At 41.5% G+C, this 17,918-nt stretch overlaps 1 protein-coding gene across 1 annotated transcript; it reads right to left on the bottom strand.

Annotated features, from left to right (window-relative positions):
• Window positions 1-11,374: 11,374 nt before the first annotated feature.
• LOC308098952 (calcium homeostasis modulator protein 5-like) lies at window positions 11,375-13,680 on the bottom strand. The gene is made up of 2 exons (XM_080447424.1): window positions 13,103-13,680; window positions 11,375-12,828 (listed from the first exon to the last, which is right to left on the bottom strand). Exons 1-2 carry the CDS (start codon window positions 13,643-13,645, stop codon window positions 12,457-12,459), a joined length of 915 nt encoding a protein of 304 aa, XP_080303550.1. The 5' UTR covers window positions 13,646-13,680; the 3' UTR covers window positions 11,375-12,456.
• Between the last annotated feature and the right edge of the window lie 4,238 nt (window positions 13,681-17,918).

Genomic DNA, 17,918 nt, shown 5'->3' with positions numbered 1-17,918 from the left:
TTGAGCATCAGGCCCAGGGCCGGGCTCACAGACCCCATTATATTAATAATAATACAATTATATTAATAATAATAACATTATATTCATAATAATAACATTATATTAAGGTAAACATTTTGCTCAGTGAATTTGACCCTAATGTCTCAGCGTGTGCTAGCCTCCTAACCTCCTAGCCTCCTAGCCTCCTAGCCTCCTAACCTCCTAGCCTCCTAGCCTGCAGCTGCTGCCTAGTAGTATTCACGTGACAACAACACCACACCACACACACACACACACACACACACACACACACACACACACACACACACACACACACACACACACACACACACACACACACACACGTTAAAAGATCCATCGTGATCACATGACTATAGAGATCAAGTGTACCGATGTGCGTGAAATTTGGATAAATTCTGAAGGCTTAATATCACTTTTTTTTTTTTACATAAGTCGGCCTCCTGGTGGCGCTATGAAAGGCAAATGTGAAAAATGCTGGTCAGTTGTTTTTCCTTGGCCTCTAGGGAGTGTGCGTGCAAAGTTTCATGCAGATCGGTGCAGTTATAGTTAAAAACACAAATCGTCCATTTATAGCGCCACCATGAGGTTGATTTGAACATTTTCAAGTGGCATTTCTTCCTTGGCCTAGTGGGAATGTGCGTGTGAAATCTCACGGAAATCGCAAGCTGCGTTCATGATTTGAGGCATTTTGTTGAAAACGGAGCAATCCTGCAAACTTTGGAAGCCAACCTTAGCCAATCAGGATGAAATATGAAAAATTGGACAGATCCGTGTTGATCACATGACTATAGAGATACTGTGTACTGATTTGATGTTTGGATAAAATCTGTAGGAGTACTGTCAAGAAATGTGTTTTGCAAAAAGCGGCCTCCTGGTGGCGCTATAAAAGGCTAATTTGAAAAATTTGGGGCAGAGGTTCTGCTCTGGCATCCAGGGAGTGTGTGCACAGTTTCACTGCGATCAAGCCAACGGTGCCGGAGATTAGCTGTACACAAAATGACAGAATGACGGACACACGGACACACGGACGGACACACACACGGACGGACAGGGGGCAAAACATACTCTCTCGCCATGCCTTTCGGCCTGGCGGAGACAAAAATGTAAAAACTGTTCAAATGGTTTAACCGAATGAGGTTGTGGATTTCGAATCCACCGTGGTGCATCCGGCTTTGTCGAGCATCTACACAAACACAATCGAGGGCGCTGTCCATCAGGGTCGTTGCTTTATTGTCTCCGCCAGGCCGAAAGGCATGGCGAGAGAGTATGTTTTGCCCCCTGTCCGTCCGTCCGTGTGTGTGTGTGTGTGTCCGTCCGTGTGTCCGTCATTCTGTCATTTTGTGTACAGCTAATCTCCGGCACCGTTGGCTTGATCGCAACGAAACTGTGCACACACACTCCCTGGATGACAGAGCAGAACCTCTGCCCCAAATTTTTCAAATTAGCCTTTTATAGCGCCACCAGGAGGCCGCTTTTTGCAAAACACACTTCTTGACAGTACTCCTACAGATTTTATCCAAACATCACGCAAATCAGTACACAGTATCTCTATAGTCATGTGATCAACACGGATCTGTTCAATTTTCCATATTTCATCCTGATTGGCTAAGGTTGGCTTCCAAAGTTTGCAGGATTGCTCCGTTTTCAACAAAATGCCTCAAATCATGAACGCAGCTTGCGATTTCCGTGAGATTTCACACGCACATTCCCACTAGGCCGAGGAAGAAATGCCACTTGAAAATGTTCAAATCAGCCTCATGGTGGCGCTATAAATGGACGATTTATGTTTTTACCTATAACTGCACCGATCTGCATGAAACTTTGCACGCACACTCCCTAGAGGCCAAGGAAAAACAACTGACCTGCATTTTTCACATTTGCCTTTCATAGCGCCACCAGGAGGCCGACTTATGTAAAACACATTCTTTGATATTAAGCCTTCAGAATTTATCCAAATTTCACGCACATCGGTACACTTGATCTCTATAGTCATGTGATCACGATGATGTGATCACGATGGATCTTTTAAAATTTTCATATTCCATCCTGATTGGCTAACATTGACATCTAAAGTTTGCAGGAGTGGCCCGTTTTGAACAAAATGCCACAAATCATGAATGCAGCGTCCGATTGCGACACTTTGCACGCACATTCGCACTACATTGAAGAACAAATGCCACCCTTTTAACATTGCCCTATTATAGCGCCACCATGAGGCCAATTTTGCAACACTTTTCTTTTTTATATTACTCCTACAAATTCAAATATCATGCAAATCGGTACACATATAGTCAAGTGATCAAGATGGTTCCATCCAATTTTTCATATTCCATCCTGATTGGCTAATTCCGAACATTGCTGCCCCACAATAACCTACCTGACCTGGCGGAGACCTGTGCTCCGAGGAGCACTTTTTCTAGTTTGGCATGTTCTTGCACTCTATTTCAATGACGTGACGCGCACATCGCTTAACACCTACATTGCAAGTCACACAATGGACAATTGATATGCATCTAGGCTTATTCCTATGTTAATTTGCTAGGTGTGAGTCGGGAGCCTTTGAAAACATCATCTACTTCAGGAGAGAATACACAGTTAACGCAAATGATTATGGATTATGATACACTGGAGCTGAAATCATGTGAATACACTGACCATAACTTACTGGACATTGAAAATGATATAGATCCGGACAATCATTTATTTTCCAACATCAATGACAATTGCTACTGTTAGAGTTAAAACTATGTCTTTTGTCGACAATATTGATATATATGCCCTCATATCCTATTTTAGTGTGCCATCTTGGCATAACTCAAGTTTGCCTACCAATCTTATGATTTTATTAAGTTCGAGGTTGGACAAAACTAATCCTAGTATCAGGTCTCTCCTTTCCTCTAGAGACTGCATGTGTTTTGAGCTGTACAGAGCGCAGGCCCTCCAAGGTCACTGATTATCTCTGGAGGAATACAATAACAGCTCATTGGAGTTAACTTGACCATCTATGACAAAGCAACAACACCTCCATATTTGCTATCTGGTGCCGGCTCCATATGTTTCCAATCAGTAAAAACATGTCTTGGTCAACGCTTTGTGATCTAATGTCCTAATGACCTGTATCTCTATACATGACCTATATCTCTGTATGACCTGACATCGTCACTAATGTACTCTGTCAGCTGTCACCCTGTCACAGATAAACCTGCCACATGTCCTATGATATCGAAGGGATAACTTGTTTATGAAACCATAAGATGTACACAAGGATACTATAAGATGAACAACAACTTATTATGATGACACCCTGATGCCTGACAGCTCATCAGATATGATCTGACGTCTGAGGGTCTTAACCAATCGTTAGGATCCACCTCATAACTGATGTCCGGACTCCAACTTGTGTATAAATACTATTGCCTGTCTTTGTAATGAGAGAGAGATATTTTTGCTGTACGGTGCCTCGTGGATGGATTCTTTCTCTTAATACAATGTCAACCTTTTAATTTGAGAACCAGCCTGTGTCTGCCTTTGATTTCGTCTCATCCTTTTTACACTGGGTTTTCAGCTGTTTAACTACAAATAGTTTTAATTAACATAGAGCAGGATTTACGACCCTTTATAAACTCTATTAGCTACTATTACACAGAACAGTACAACCAGTCCATCAAGGCTGATGGAAAATTATCAATAATCCACTTCAATAGCAGAAGCATGTATACTAACTTTTTAAAAAATCAAGAAATACTTAAGCCTGTCTGTCACACTCTCTTTGAAGCACGCTGAGTCTACGCCTGTCCTATGAAATGTCCTATATAACTGAAATAAACCTGACTTGACTATTCAGACTTTTCTGTTTGTCTGTCCAGTCTGTGCAGTCCCTGACCTCTCTGTCTGTCTATCTGTCTGTTTAGGTGCTCCACTCTTCTCGTAGTTGGCGATAGCTCCCCAGCTGTGGAGGAAGTTGTCGACTGTAACTCAAAACTCAACCCCACCAAGTCCACACTGCTGAAGGTAACCCACTGAAACGGAATCTGACTGAAACTGATTCATGGGCTGACTCTCTGGCAGCAGCTGTACTACAACAAAACACAAAAACAACAACAAAAACGATGCCACTAATTAGACATCCCTTCTCTACAAATTTGTTTGACCATTATCAGATATACATCTGCCAGCAAAAATATGTGATTGATTTTGTTGTATCAACAATGAGGGACTTTGAAAAGAGATATACTTTTATATCAGCGGACATCTCACCTCATCTCATCAGTATCCTGTTGCAAACTGTTGCATGCCATCATATAATGACCCTGTTGTTTGGATACTGACTAATGTTTGCATGTCAAAGTAATAGACCAATATTACTATTACTACAGTGGTGATTATTGGTAGCACTAAAAGTAAAGAAAAATGCACCAACATAACACAAGAGAAGACATAAATCAGACCAAACTTGCATTAAATCCCTGCTCTGTCCCTCCAGATGTCAGACTGTGGTGGTTCAGGTAGGCTAACCACCTATATGTCAAGATGTTGAAGTTTGGATATTTTGAGGTTTCACTGGACTGCAAATTTGTAAATACAATGTAGGGACAGTCAATATGCAATTTGAATATCTGTTTTATAAGGGCACGTAACTCAGTGTGTTGAATTTTCATTGAGTTTTTTTTACAGTAGATCATAATGTAATGTTTCTCTCCGTCCACAGCCAGCCAAATTGATTGAAGCCTTGAAATACTTCATCCAGAATCAGAATCAGAATCAGAATCAGTTTTATTGTCACATCACAGGTTTACAAGGTAAAAAAGTGTGTGAAATTCTTTTTTGTACATCGTTCCCATCGCAACGTTAGTTTCCATAGAAAGAAGAGGGGGGGGGGGAGAAGAAGAGGGTGGGGGGCAGGTGGGAAGGAGATCAAAACAAGAGAGCAACAGAAGGCCAGACAAGTTATCTACATATTTACAAATTACCTGAGATAAATAAAAAAAACTAAAAAAACTAAACTAAGGTGCCTGAGCATAGCAGCAATGTATTGTATACTGTGCATGTTATACTTATACTGTGCATGATAGACAATGGACGTTAAGGTGCTTAGAGGAAAAGGAGCACAATAAAAAAGACCCAAAAAAAGTCAGTGCGTTATACAAGGGATTAAGGTGCAAAAGGTCAGTGCGTGTCCACCTAGAGTGGACTGACCCTAGTATAATCCGCAAGTAGCTCCATGAGGGAGTACAACAAAAAGTCATTTGTACCTGGTGTAGTCCACAGGTGTGTCCGAGGGGGGGCTAAAGTCCAAGTCATTGTCCCTGGTATAATCCACAGGTGTGTTCAGGAAGAGCCAGAAAAGTCTGCGCCGCCTGCTGTCAGGCTGCTGAACTCATCCAGGCTTATGCCCCATTCAGCATTCTGACAGCAGCTGGATTGAAACTACACCAAAACCTGGTGGTGGAACTCTTGATACTGCGGTAGAGCCCCTTGCCCGGTCGCGGTCGTTGTAGGGGGTTGAACAGTCTGTGACTTGGGTGGTGCTTGTCCTTGATGATGCGCTTGGCTTTGACCACGCACCGCTTTTTGTACAGTTCCTGGAGCGCTGGGAGTTCGATTCCCATTATCCGCTCTGCCGATCGCACTACTCGTTGTAGGCTGACCTTTTCACGGGCAGTGCAGTTCCCGTACCAGGCCGTGACACAGCCTGTTAGGATGCCTTCAACAGAACTGTTGTAGTACAGCCTGAGGATGCGACGTCCTACTCCGAGCTTCTTCAGGCGGCGGAGCCAGTACAGTCGCTGCTGAGCCTTTTTCCTCACGTGTGTGGAGTGCGTCTCCCATTTGAGGTCCTCCTCGATGTGTACTCCGAGGAACTTGAACTCGCTGACCCTTTCCACTGCAGCACCGTCGATGAGGATGGGCGCATGGTCTCTCCGCGGCCTCCTGAAGTCCACGATCAGTTCTTTGGTCTTGTCGACGTTAAGAGAGAGGTTGTTCTCGCGGCACCAGTGTGCCAGTGATTTGATCTCCTCTCTGTAGTCAGACTCGTCGTTGTTGACGATTCGGCCTATCACTGTCGTGTCGTCCGCGTACTTTATGATGGTGTTGGAGACATGTGTGGCTATGCAGTCATACGTGTACAGGGAGTAGAGGAGAGGGCTCAGCACGCATCCCTGGGGTGCTCCGGTGTTGAGGGTCAGGGGGTCGGATGTGATGCTGCCCATTCTCATCACCTGATGTCGGTTGGACAAGAAGTCCTGTATCCAGTCGCACATGCTTGGGTGTAGCCCTAGGTGTCTGAGCTTTTTGTCAAGTATTGCTGGGACAATGGTGTTGAATGCTGAGCTGTAGTCCACGAACAGCATACGTACATATTTGTCCTTCAGCAGCTTGTTGTCCATGTGCGAGAGGACGGTGTGGAGAGCCATGGCAATAGCGTCGTCGGTGGATCTGTTTTTGCGGTATGCATACTGCTACGGATCCAGCGAGGCAGGTAGCGTGGAGCTGATGTATTCCCTCACCAGTTTCTCGAAACACTTGCTGACGATCGGGGTGAGAGCAACAGGTCTCCAGTCGTTCAAGCATGTCACTTTGGCCTTTTGGGGAATGGGCACAATGGTTGACATTTTGAACCCTGCAGGGACCACAGCCAGGGAGAGGGAGAGGTTAAAGATGTCAGCGAAGACACCCGCCAGCTGGTCTGCACATGTCTTAAGGACCCGGCCTGGAATCCCATCAGGTCCGGCTGCCTTGTGGATGTTGACCCGTGTGAAGGCTGTACGCACTTCTCTCTCCGAGATGGTTAGAGGAGGGTTCTCCTCTGCTGGTGCTGCTGATGGCCCCGCTTGGCTGCCGCGGTTGGAGCTGATCTCAAACCGGCCGTAGAAAGTGTTCAGTTCGTTGGGGAGGGAGGCAGGCGGGTTCACCTCGCTTCTGGTTCTTGTTTTGCAGTCTGTCAAGGTGTGTACTGCCTGCCATGTGCTCCTGATGTCGCCATTGCTGAGTTTGTCTTGCATCTTTTTTGTGTAGGCCTTTTTCGCCTTCCTGATGGCGCTGTTTAGGGCCGCGCGCGTCGTGTTGCGCGTTTCCACGTCGCCAGATTTGAAACCAGCATCCCGTTCATGCAGATGTGCACGTACTCCGCTGTCCATCCATGGTTTCTGATTGGGATAGATCCGAACTGTCTTTTTTGGGACTATGTCATCTATGCACTTGCTGATAAAGCCAGTGACTGAGTCTGAGAGTTCGTTGATGTTATTCCCAGCGGCGTTCTTAAACATCCCCCAGTCAGTCTGGTAGAAGCAGGATTGTAGCATAGCGTCTGTGTCCTCAGACCAGATTCGGATTTCCTTCTCAACGACCGGCTCCCTTTTTAGCCTCTGTTCCAGGGCTTGGGATACAGTACGTAACTATTCAAAACTGTTCTTTTTCAAACTGTATATGGTAAAGTAGGCCTGTGTTAATACAATTTATGTGAGCGATTGGAGGCATATGTCATATCATATTGGAGTGATCCAATATAGTGCTACATAACTAGTACATCTGTAGTGGTTGGAGGTGGTCTCCTTACTTTTCCATTTTTAAATTTAGACTTTGGGGTGGTGTCGGGTAGGACACCGGCTGGTTGAAAAGTAGTACTGTAGTAGAAAATCTGTATCCTATCCATAAACATTGCCTGTGTTTTCTTATAAATAGAAAATCAATATCCATAAACATTGTAAACCACACCCATAACCTTAAAGAATGTATACCTCCACATAAGCCATAAGTACAACCCTAAATACATAAATATAATAATGAAACGATATTATGTTATATTAAATACCAATCAGGTAGCCTACTAGTAACTACGAAGGACTAACCGCTCCTCTCTTCCACCCCCACACACACAGTGTCCAGTACCACAATGACCAGGTTGTCTCGCTAGAGGACTGCGTCTTGTTCCAGCATGGCTTCTTACGACAGCGGCCGGACCCGCCTGCACTCTGACGGCAGTCCCCGCCTGCAATCCGACGGCAGGACCCGCCTGCACTCCGACGACTTGCCGGAGGCAGAGGCTGCAGTCGGACGAGCAGCGAGGACGCTCGCACACCGACGTCTCCATGGACAGTGTCAACATCGCCACGGGTCCCGCTGTCACAAAGAACTCTGGGCTCGCTAGCTGAAGCAGTGTTTCTCAAATGTTTTTCTTTTACACACTTTTTTTTACATTATCTCTGGGACCCCAATCTAAAAGTGGCCTGTTTTTTTGTATATACAGTGTATTGTGTTCCAGCCTTTATATCCCAGACCTCTCTTGCATTCTCTTCTCTTGTCTTCTCTCTCCTTATCCTCTCCTCTCCTCTCCTCTCCTCCCTCTTCTGTAACACTAATGGGTTTATAAAACAATGAAAAAGCAGGATTCATTCCAAACTGACTGTACCGACATAGATTCATGTAAGACTCAGCTAGATGTCTGTTCATGTATGAGGTGTCCCCGAGATGCAACCAAGATACTGCATGTATGGTGCAGTATCAACACAGATAATGTATTATATAACTATATAATGTTATATTGTAGGAGGGTTTAATGTTAATGCTATAATGATCCTGTTTTTAAATGAATGTATTTTCAGGAAGAGGCTACAAATGAAACTCATTAATGTTTGTAACCTTTGGAATGTGTGTATGTTTATATACATTCAGTTATAAAACATTGTTTTAAAACAGAGCTGTTCTCCTGAGCCAATATGTACTAATTTACGCAAAAGTTATTTATTTTGAGCTTGGTTATCAGAATTCATGTGAATAAACTTTATATCAATAAACAGCAAGTGGTTTATTGTGTTTCCTACGCTGTTAATAATACTACGTCAGTGCTTAATGATACAGTGTGATACATTATGTTTACTATGCTATTAATGTTTACTACACTGTAAATAATAATAATAGTTCATTTGTATATGTGCTTAAAAACAATACAACAATAGTAAATGAAAACAAGTTAAAACAAACTACTGTACAACATTGCACAATGTAAAACATTAACTCCCAACCAGCACCTTTTAAAAGAGTGTGTGTGCTTACGCATAAATACACACACACACACACGCACACGCACACGCACAATCATTCTGAGTAGTAGTGTTTACACATGTCTTTACAGTGTTGTAAAGTTTACACAGAGTTTAGACATGCCCTTTTAATCAGTGTGATTGCCCGAAAGGGCAACTACACTATAGTACTTGGGCGACGTTATTTATCTAATATTATAGATAAACTTTATTTCGTCCCGCTACTCCTCCCAAAGTTTTGGCGGCACGCACTCGAGCCATGTGTCAAATCCACCGACTTCATCGGGAATCGTGTGCTTACATTAGTTTAATTTATATTAATTAACATACACACATACACTTTAAAAAAATATGACAATGTGTGTTTACTTGAACTACTTTATTGAAAAAAAGCTAGATTAAATCTCTCAACAATAACCACATTACAACATTTCAAAACAGCATTTAGATAATGGCCAGCAGGAATGATAGTCAACAAAAATGATAGTTTTCTTGAAAGATTGAAAACGTTTCAAGAACAACCACATCACACGTAAGAGGTTTCAAAACAATCAAATGAACAGTCACATTTTCGGGAGATTCAGTTGCAGGTCTCCTGTCCTCAGCTGAGTGATCATAAGCCAAGTTGTCACATAACCTGTTGGATCGAACACGTCTTGAGGTGGCCCGTTTAACTTGATGAATATCAAGGCTGATAGCTGTTCAAACCTTAAATTATAATCAGAGGTGATAATTTCATTCAATGCCTCTTTCACACACTGCAGTGCTTCATGGGATGACTTTCGTGCAGTTCAGTAAATCATAATGATAACATTAATAATAATAAACTCCATAGCATTTACAATAAATAGCATTTGAATAGCATTTTTAAAAGAACAAAGTGCTTGAAAACAATGAAATTATAATAAACTAGAAAAAGTGCTCCTCGGAGCACAGGTCTCCGCCAGGTCAGGTAGGTTATTGTGGGCCAGCAATGTTCAGAATTCAGTAATTATTATAGAAGAACTGGTTTAGGTCCATATTATTGTTGTGTTCCGTTAACAGAAGATCATTTATACAGAAACATTTTTTTTAAGTAACAGAACCAAAGAAAAAAATAGAAAATGAGCTTAACAGTCCTGTCCATGTGGCTTGTTACAGAACAATTTATTGATTTATTTGCTCAAAGGAGAGACTCTGCCAGTGGTCTGCCACTCTGCCAGTGGTCAGTAGAGGGCAGTGCAGTCTTTATGTTTTGCAGAATGATACATGTCAGACACTGTATGGCACAATGTTATCCAGCTTAGAACTGTGATATTATCATTCCAACTGGTTATTGAATATTACACAATGCACCCCATTCCAGAGGAACTGTGGAGATGGACAGACCGTTACTGGCCTCCTGAAAGACCTCAAGGTAGGCTATGACTGATAAGTGACTAATAAAACTGATCATTTGAGTAATCTATTCCAGTGGTTCTCAAACACTTTATTCAAGATTGCTTGAAAATAGCTGATATACAGAGGCGTTGTCAGCTTGTAGATCGATCATGTACGGTTTAAAGTGGTTAAGCTGGGGACATCATACATAACAGCAATATTTCATGGATTTTGAATTTAGTGGACTTTAATAAAGCATATTAACAGAGAGAGAGAGAGAGAGAGAGAGTGAGAGAGAGAGAGAGAGAGAGAGCGCGCATCTTCCATAAAACGGATATTTAATATAAGCGCTGATTAATGTCCCAATCTAAGTTTTTTCTACAACCGGTTTGCTGTATATAGAAAAACAGAAACATTACGTTTAGAATGATAATACTGAAACATATACATATTGTGCCAATAGTTTAGGAAAAAGGGTAATTTGAGATTGACAAACATTTTCGGTCCGGAGAGTTTTATTTTGTATTTTTTGCTTTAATCCGTGACAGTATTACTATTCATCTCTGTGTCCATGCCACTCTCAGGAACCTCAGAGTGGTGGAAAGTAACTAAGTACATTTTCTTAAGTACTGTACTTAAGTACAATTTTGAGGTATTTGTACTTTACTTGAGTATTTCCAATTTCCATTACTTTTACTTCTACTCCACTACATCTCGGATCCAAATATTGTACTTTTACTACACTACATTTATTTGAAAACCTTTAGTTACTAGTTACTTTGTAGATTTGGATTATTATTACAAAACCTACATTAACCACTTCAGCTCTGTATACATTTCGGCCATTTGAAAATAGCCGATCTACAAGCTCACAATGCTTGCGATGCGACGCATTGTGAGCTTGTTGATCTGCTATTTTCAAAAGATTTTTAATACATTTGAAAACTTGAAAAGGGACATTCTGCATAAAGAGTACTTTTACTTTTGGTACTTTAAGTACATTGTGATGCCAATACTTTTGTACTTTTACTCAAGTAAATTTTGAATACCGGACTTTTACTTGTAACAGAGTATTTCTACATTACAGTATTGATACTTTTACTTAAAGGACAACTTTAGTTTTTTACAACCAAGGTTCATGTTTTAGCTTGTAATTAAAGTAATTAAAGATTAGTGTTACATTGTTTCATTTACTGCTTTCTATAGTTTTTGCAATTTTCACGATCTTTTTTACAGCGGGCGGGGGCATTCTGTCCGGTGGCTAAATATGTATTTTTTTACACAATAAAAAAGGTCCTGTGTTCTTTGATGGCCAGATGTGAGTTATTGGGGGCTAGAAGAGCTACTGTAAATAATAATAAAGAAATCGCCGGGTTATTGTGTAAAAAAATACATATTTAGCCACCTGCCCGAATGCCCCCGCCCACTGTAAAAAAGATTGCGAAAATTGCTAAAACAATAGAAAGCAATAAATGAAAATGTTTTAACACTCATATTTTTTATTTTTTTTAGGCTATGTGATGTAATGTAATTGTATTTCACCGTTTGTCTGTTTTCTGATGTTATTGTTTTTATGTTTTTATGTTTTCTGTGAGGACTGCGGATGAAAATTAGCATCTTTGCTAAATCCGGTGTATTTACGTTCATGTGACGTTCATTAATATGCTCTGTCCTGTCTAAATAAACAAATAAAGTAATCTTTTATTTACTTTAATTACAAGCTAAAACATAAACCTTGGTTGTAAAAAAAACAAAGTTGTCCTTTAAGTAAAGCAATTGAGTACTTTTTCCACCACTGCCTCTGTGTGTGTTTGGTGTTGCTGGTTGGAAGAGTGAGTCTAGCTAGAGCTCGGAAGAAGGGCCTCCGTCTCACTGTTCACCGTCCCATCCTTCGGCTCACCGCTCACCGTCCCATCCTTCGGCTCACCGCTCACCGTCCCATCCTTCGGCTCACCGCTCACCGTCCCATCCTTCGGCTCACCGCTCACTCACCGCTCCCCGCCCCAGTCTCCGGCTCACCGCTCCCCGTCCCAGTCTACTGCGGTGAGACGGGGGCTGTGACGGGGAGCAAGCCCCCGTCAATGTACTTGTGTAGCTTGCTATAATATATTGGTCCGGTTTTGGAGAGTTCCTGGCTAGAACCTGAGATTTTCTTCCATTCCTCATGTAATGGGAATGAGAATAGTTCAGAGTCCTTCCCCTGTTTAAGGAAACTCTCAACGTTTTTCTTGGCCAATTTGGTGGCATACTCGTCAGTCAAGGTTTCAAATGTTTTCACCTCAATCTGCTTATAGCGTTTCCAGAATGTGCGCTGCATATAGCTCACCCGATAGCAGCAGCAGTTTACGATGGAAGTGGCCAGGAAAACAAGGATGGCAACTGCAATGATGATAATCGTGCCAATGATCTATGCATAGAAAATTAAGAACATGCACTCACATAAAGCACTGAAGCTTAAATAAAACAAAATATAAGAATAACAGAAATTATATGCGGATAAACATACTCAAATATTGATATCAGTCGAGCACAAGTTGTCTTTGTGCTTCTCTTGTAACAAGTCCACATTTCATTACACACACACACACACACACACACACACACACACACACACACACACACACACACACACACACACACACACACACACACACACACACACACAATAGAGCAATGCTTACCTGTGACTCTGCCTTTAGAATTTGCAGCAGCTCTAGGCGTTCATCCTCGGGTATTTTGGATAGGATTTTGCAGGGCGCGCGGGCCAGTTCCTCATTTGTCTTGTTCTTATACACCAGATTGGCCCCCTTCCTATAGAACAGATTGTCCCCCTCACGACCACTTTTAGCACACTCATAAAAGGAGCCGTTCAGCAGGGCCACGGACAGCCACATTAGAGGGCCTATACAGGCACGGCAGACGATACGCAGGAACAACCAGAGGCATTGACTGTTGCAACATTGACAGCAACATTGACAGCCCTCTTTCTCTTCTTCTTTTTCTTTTTCTTTCTTTTCTCCTTTCTTTTCTCCACATTTATCGGTACAATACCCAGTGAAGAGCCTCCACATTGTGATGTTGAAGACCAGCCCAAGAACCAGAAGCACTGCAGCCGGGCCGAGCAAGAACATCATCCCATAGTCAAAATTCAGTTGGTAGTTGCAGGGGCACTGAAAGGAGACCCAAGAAAAGACTGCCTCACTGCCGATGGTCAGAAGTACCATGCACGTGTAAGAGACCTTCTGATTCTTGGTGATGGCCACGATGGCTTTAGACACAGAACTCATATTCATGATGCCGATGAGAAGGTTTCAGATGCACTGCAATAAAAACCCACGAAAATGAAAACAAGGAAAAGGGAGATGAAAGGCTTTAAAATTCGAGCGCCACAGACCTCTTTCCTTCTAGATAAATGATCATACGGTATTGCAGTACTGTTATATACTTATTTGTGTCCAGCCCTGTCTGTGGTTGTGTAGAGGAGGGCACGAGAGGAGCGGATGTTGAGAGGATGTTGTAGGGTGTTGATCATGTTTAGTACCAAGAAATGTGTGAAATTCCCATCAAAGGTGTGTGTGCGTGTGCGTGTGTGTGCGTGCGTGCGTGCGTGCGTGCGTGCGCGTGCGCGCGTGCGGGGGGAGACATAGACCACATCTACGTACAGAAACTATAGCCTGGTAAGGCGTAGTTTCCAAGCTACAAAAACATATGAATATGCTATTATTGCTACATTTAACATGTCTGTAATAGTGGTCCATAAAGTCTCCCTTGTAGAACCGTAGTACTCCTGACATGGAAAACATGTACAGAAAGCTTGATGTTTTTCTTCGAGTAGTTTAAAATAAACCATGTAAGCTTAACTCTCTCTTCACTGTGTGGTGCATTAACCCATTTAGACCGGGAAAGAATCTGTCATTTTTAGATTTCTTTGGCTATTCAAAAATAGCAGATATACAAGCTTATAGCGCTTGTAGATCTGTAATTTCGTAATTTTTTTTGCAAATCTTTGAATATATATATCTTTTAAAGCGAACATTTTTAACTCAAATCTTTGCTTCTGGGGATTCTACAAATGTCTTCTATGTTTTTTGAAAAAACGTATGCTGCTATAATCAATGGTTCTCAAACTTTTTCATGTCAAGGACCCCCCAAATTGTATGTATTTGGCCGCGGACCGATCTCAAAATATGTTGTTCCAGGGACCCCTCAGAAGCAAAGATTTGAGTTACAAATGTTTGCTTTGAAAATTATATATTCAAAGATTTGCACACATTTTAAAGATTTTTCAAAAATAGCAGATCTACAAGCTCATAGCGTGGCACTCGGTGCCGCGCTATGAGCTTGCTATTTGCTAATCTTGAATAGCCAATAATGGTTAAAGTGGTTACACAGATGCGTCTTAATGGGTTAAGGGAATGTGTTTTTTGCTAGTATTTTATGTAGGCTACAGTGTGGTGCTTGCTGCATCATACCACACTGCAGGCTCTGAGCCGCTGATCCACCTTCATGACATCCGTGATCTCCATATAAGGGTATGAAAAGGACACAGACTGACAAATACAAAGATTTCCATATATGGGCATAAGACGGACACAGACAGACAGACAGACAGACAGAAGTTTGGTCTAAATTTCTTATGGTGTCATTACTGAGCCTCTTACCCAGTCTTAAAGCTCTGTTATACAAACCTCTTTTCTTAAAGTTAAAGCCTTAATTGGTTTGTTGGTTTGAATCCAACTCATGTAGTCGAGTAGTTCAGTATTTAGTAATCCCTATTTCGGCCTGGGTGTTACTATATAAATATGGGCACATCGGTCGGATCGGCAGGGCGACGTATGTTACATGTTCCTTCTGTTTTTAAGCCATCATCAGTTCTGATACTGGATTACACATTAATTACTTGTAGATTTGATTGGTTCTAATTCTAATATGGGACACATTGCTTTTTCTACCAAAGTGAATGCCAAGTTAATTGGATGTGCCAGGCCTTAGGTCTCTGATGGGGTATGCCATGAATCACCTGACCTTACTATGACATATTTTACTCTATAGAAATGTATATTAACTTTTGTATCCTATATGAATCCTAGTTAAATTTGCATTTGAAGGGCTTGACAAAAATGTTATCTGAAACTATAATGTGGCAACTAGGAAATCACAAGGAAGAGGAAAACATTTCCAGAAAGACAGGTGATTATCACCTATATGTGACCCAATGCAGCAACTAAATGGTTATAGAATGTTTTCATTTTAGGTTTATTTGTTAAATTTTTTTGTCATTATGGGCTGGGCAGGTATGCTGCCGGTGCCTATTTCTGATTCTTATTATTTCTTTCTTCCAATCAGGAAATCTGCCGTCCCATGCACTTCCTAAACTGCCACTGTGGGCCAGTAGTCTAAATGGTGGTGCTACTGTCCAAAGTTAAAACTTTTTAACATTCATAACAAATAAGTCGTACGTCTAGTGTCGTACATGTAGGCCCATGTGAGCAGAAATGTTCAGATGTTTTGAGTTTGTATAGGAATTATGAAGTTATCACTCTTTTTCTCATAAACTGTTATACTAATTGAACCTATCTCTTCCCACATATGTTTTTTGTTCTTTTGATACCACAATGGCATTGCTAACATTGCTGTTGTATTTTTGCGTATATTGTTTGCTTGTGAGGTTACAACAGGAAATCACTGTTTTTTTATTTCAAAGTTAAAGGTTGTGCATGTTGGTCATATGAAACTGGAGCTAATAACACCTTTCTGTGTATAGAGCAGGACGGCACGAGATGAGAGGATGTGGTCACAGAGTAGGCTGTAGATATTGTTTAGTACCAAGAAATGACAAATGCACCACCTTCAAGCTTCAACCTAAGTGGAAAAAGTACTTAAATGTTTTACTTAAGTAAAACTATCAATGCAATGTAGAAGTACTCTGTTACAAGTAAAAGTCTGGAATTCAAATTACTTGAGTAAAAGTACACACGTATTGGTATCAAAAAGTACCAAAAGTACCAAAAGTAAAAGTACCAAAATGTTTGAAAATAGCTTATCTACAAGCTCACAACGCTTGTGAGCTTGTAAATCGCCTATTTTCATATAGCCTAGGTATACAATAGGGCTAAAGTGGTTAATGTAACAATGTATATCTGCAAAGTAACTAGTAACTAAAGTTTTCAAATAATTCTAGTGGAGTAAAAGTTCAATATTTGCCACTGAGATAGTGGAGTAGAAGTAAAGTAAAAAATACCTCAAAATTGTACTTAAGTACAGTACTTGAGTAAATGTACTTAGTTACTTTACACCACTGCCAAAATAACTCTATGCCTTGCAAAGAACACCTGCTGCTCTGCAACCCACATCTCTTAAGGTCTCTGTACCAACATCAACTGAACAGAGAGAATGATCGGTTTTACATGTCATCTAGATGCAGTATGGGCATGTGTATTGTGTCCTATTGATATCATCAGAGGTTACCTTTATTGTCTCCGCCAGGCTGAAGGCAAAAACATATTTTTGTACAGTACTCCTACAGATTTGATCCAAACATCACGCAAATCGGTACACAGTATCTCTATAGTCATGTGATCAACACGGATCTGTCCGATTTTCCATATTCCATCCTAATGGCTGAGATTGCCTTCCAAAGTTTGCAGGATTTCTTTGTTTTCAACAAAATGCCTCAAATCATGAACACAGCATGCGATTTCCTTGAAATTTCGCACATACATTCCCACTAGGCCGAGGAAGAAATGGCACCCTTTTCACATTGGCCTGTTATAGCGACACCAGCAGGTCTAATTTAGCAACACACATTTTTGGAACAAAATGCCTCAAATCATGAATGCAGTGTCCGATTGCCGTGAAAGGCCTAAGAAAAAATGGTACCCTTTTCACAATGGCCTATTATAGCGCCACCAGGAGGCCACAATAACTTACCTGACCTGGCGGAGACTTGTGCTCCGAGGAGCACTTTTTCTAGTTTTTAGTGTTGATATCCCCATAGGGGAATCTTAGATCAAGAACTTTGTTCGAAAAATAAACACACACCCCCCACCAGCGATTTTACTATATGGATATGAAGCATCGACTGAAGATGGAAATGTACACATTTACCCAAAGAGTAACACAATAAACGCTAGAAACGAGTCAAAGGACCCAAAGACCATGAACGCGGCTGCTGTAGGGACAGTGATTTCAGACCCGGAAGTGCAGTTCTTAAGACTTTTAATGCAGAATTAATTCAATTTTCTCCAGAAACAGGCTGTATCAAATATGAATGAATATCATAACACAAAATGATATCAACACAAAAAATAAAGCCACGACCCAGGGGGACAGCGCCCTCTAGTGGCAGTGACGTCAGACTTCGTGCTCTATTGGCCCTAGTTAAAATGACATTGTAGTTTGGGGTCCGAGAGATACAAAATTGGAAATGCACCAGTGTTGTGCAGTAAGGCGTTACACAGTAGCCTAATATTGTGAACAGAGCCGGGTTAAATCACC

This window comes from Gymnoscopelus braueri (genome assembly GCF_963280865.1).
Source record: "Gymnoscopelus braueri genome assembly, chromosome: 13".
NCBI classification, from domain to species: domain Eukaryota; kingdom Metazoa; phylum Chordata; class Actinopteri; order Myctophiformes; family Myctophidae; genus Gymnoscopelus; species Gymnoscopelus braueri.
This window is presented reverse-complemented; position numbering and strand designations above follow the sequence as displayed.

What these genes read in the sequence shown, in the direction of transcription:
- LOC308098952 (XM_080447424.1), bottom strand. Translation starts at nt 13,645, where the DNA reads ATGGTACTTCTGACCATCGGCAGTGAGGCAGTCTTTTCTTGGGTCTCC. An exon ending in TTCTAAAGGCAGAGTCACAG is followed by an intron (nt 12,829 to 13,102) that starts GTAAGCATTGCT and finishes TTCTATGCATAG; the next exon opens with ATCATTGGCACGATTATCAT.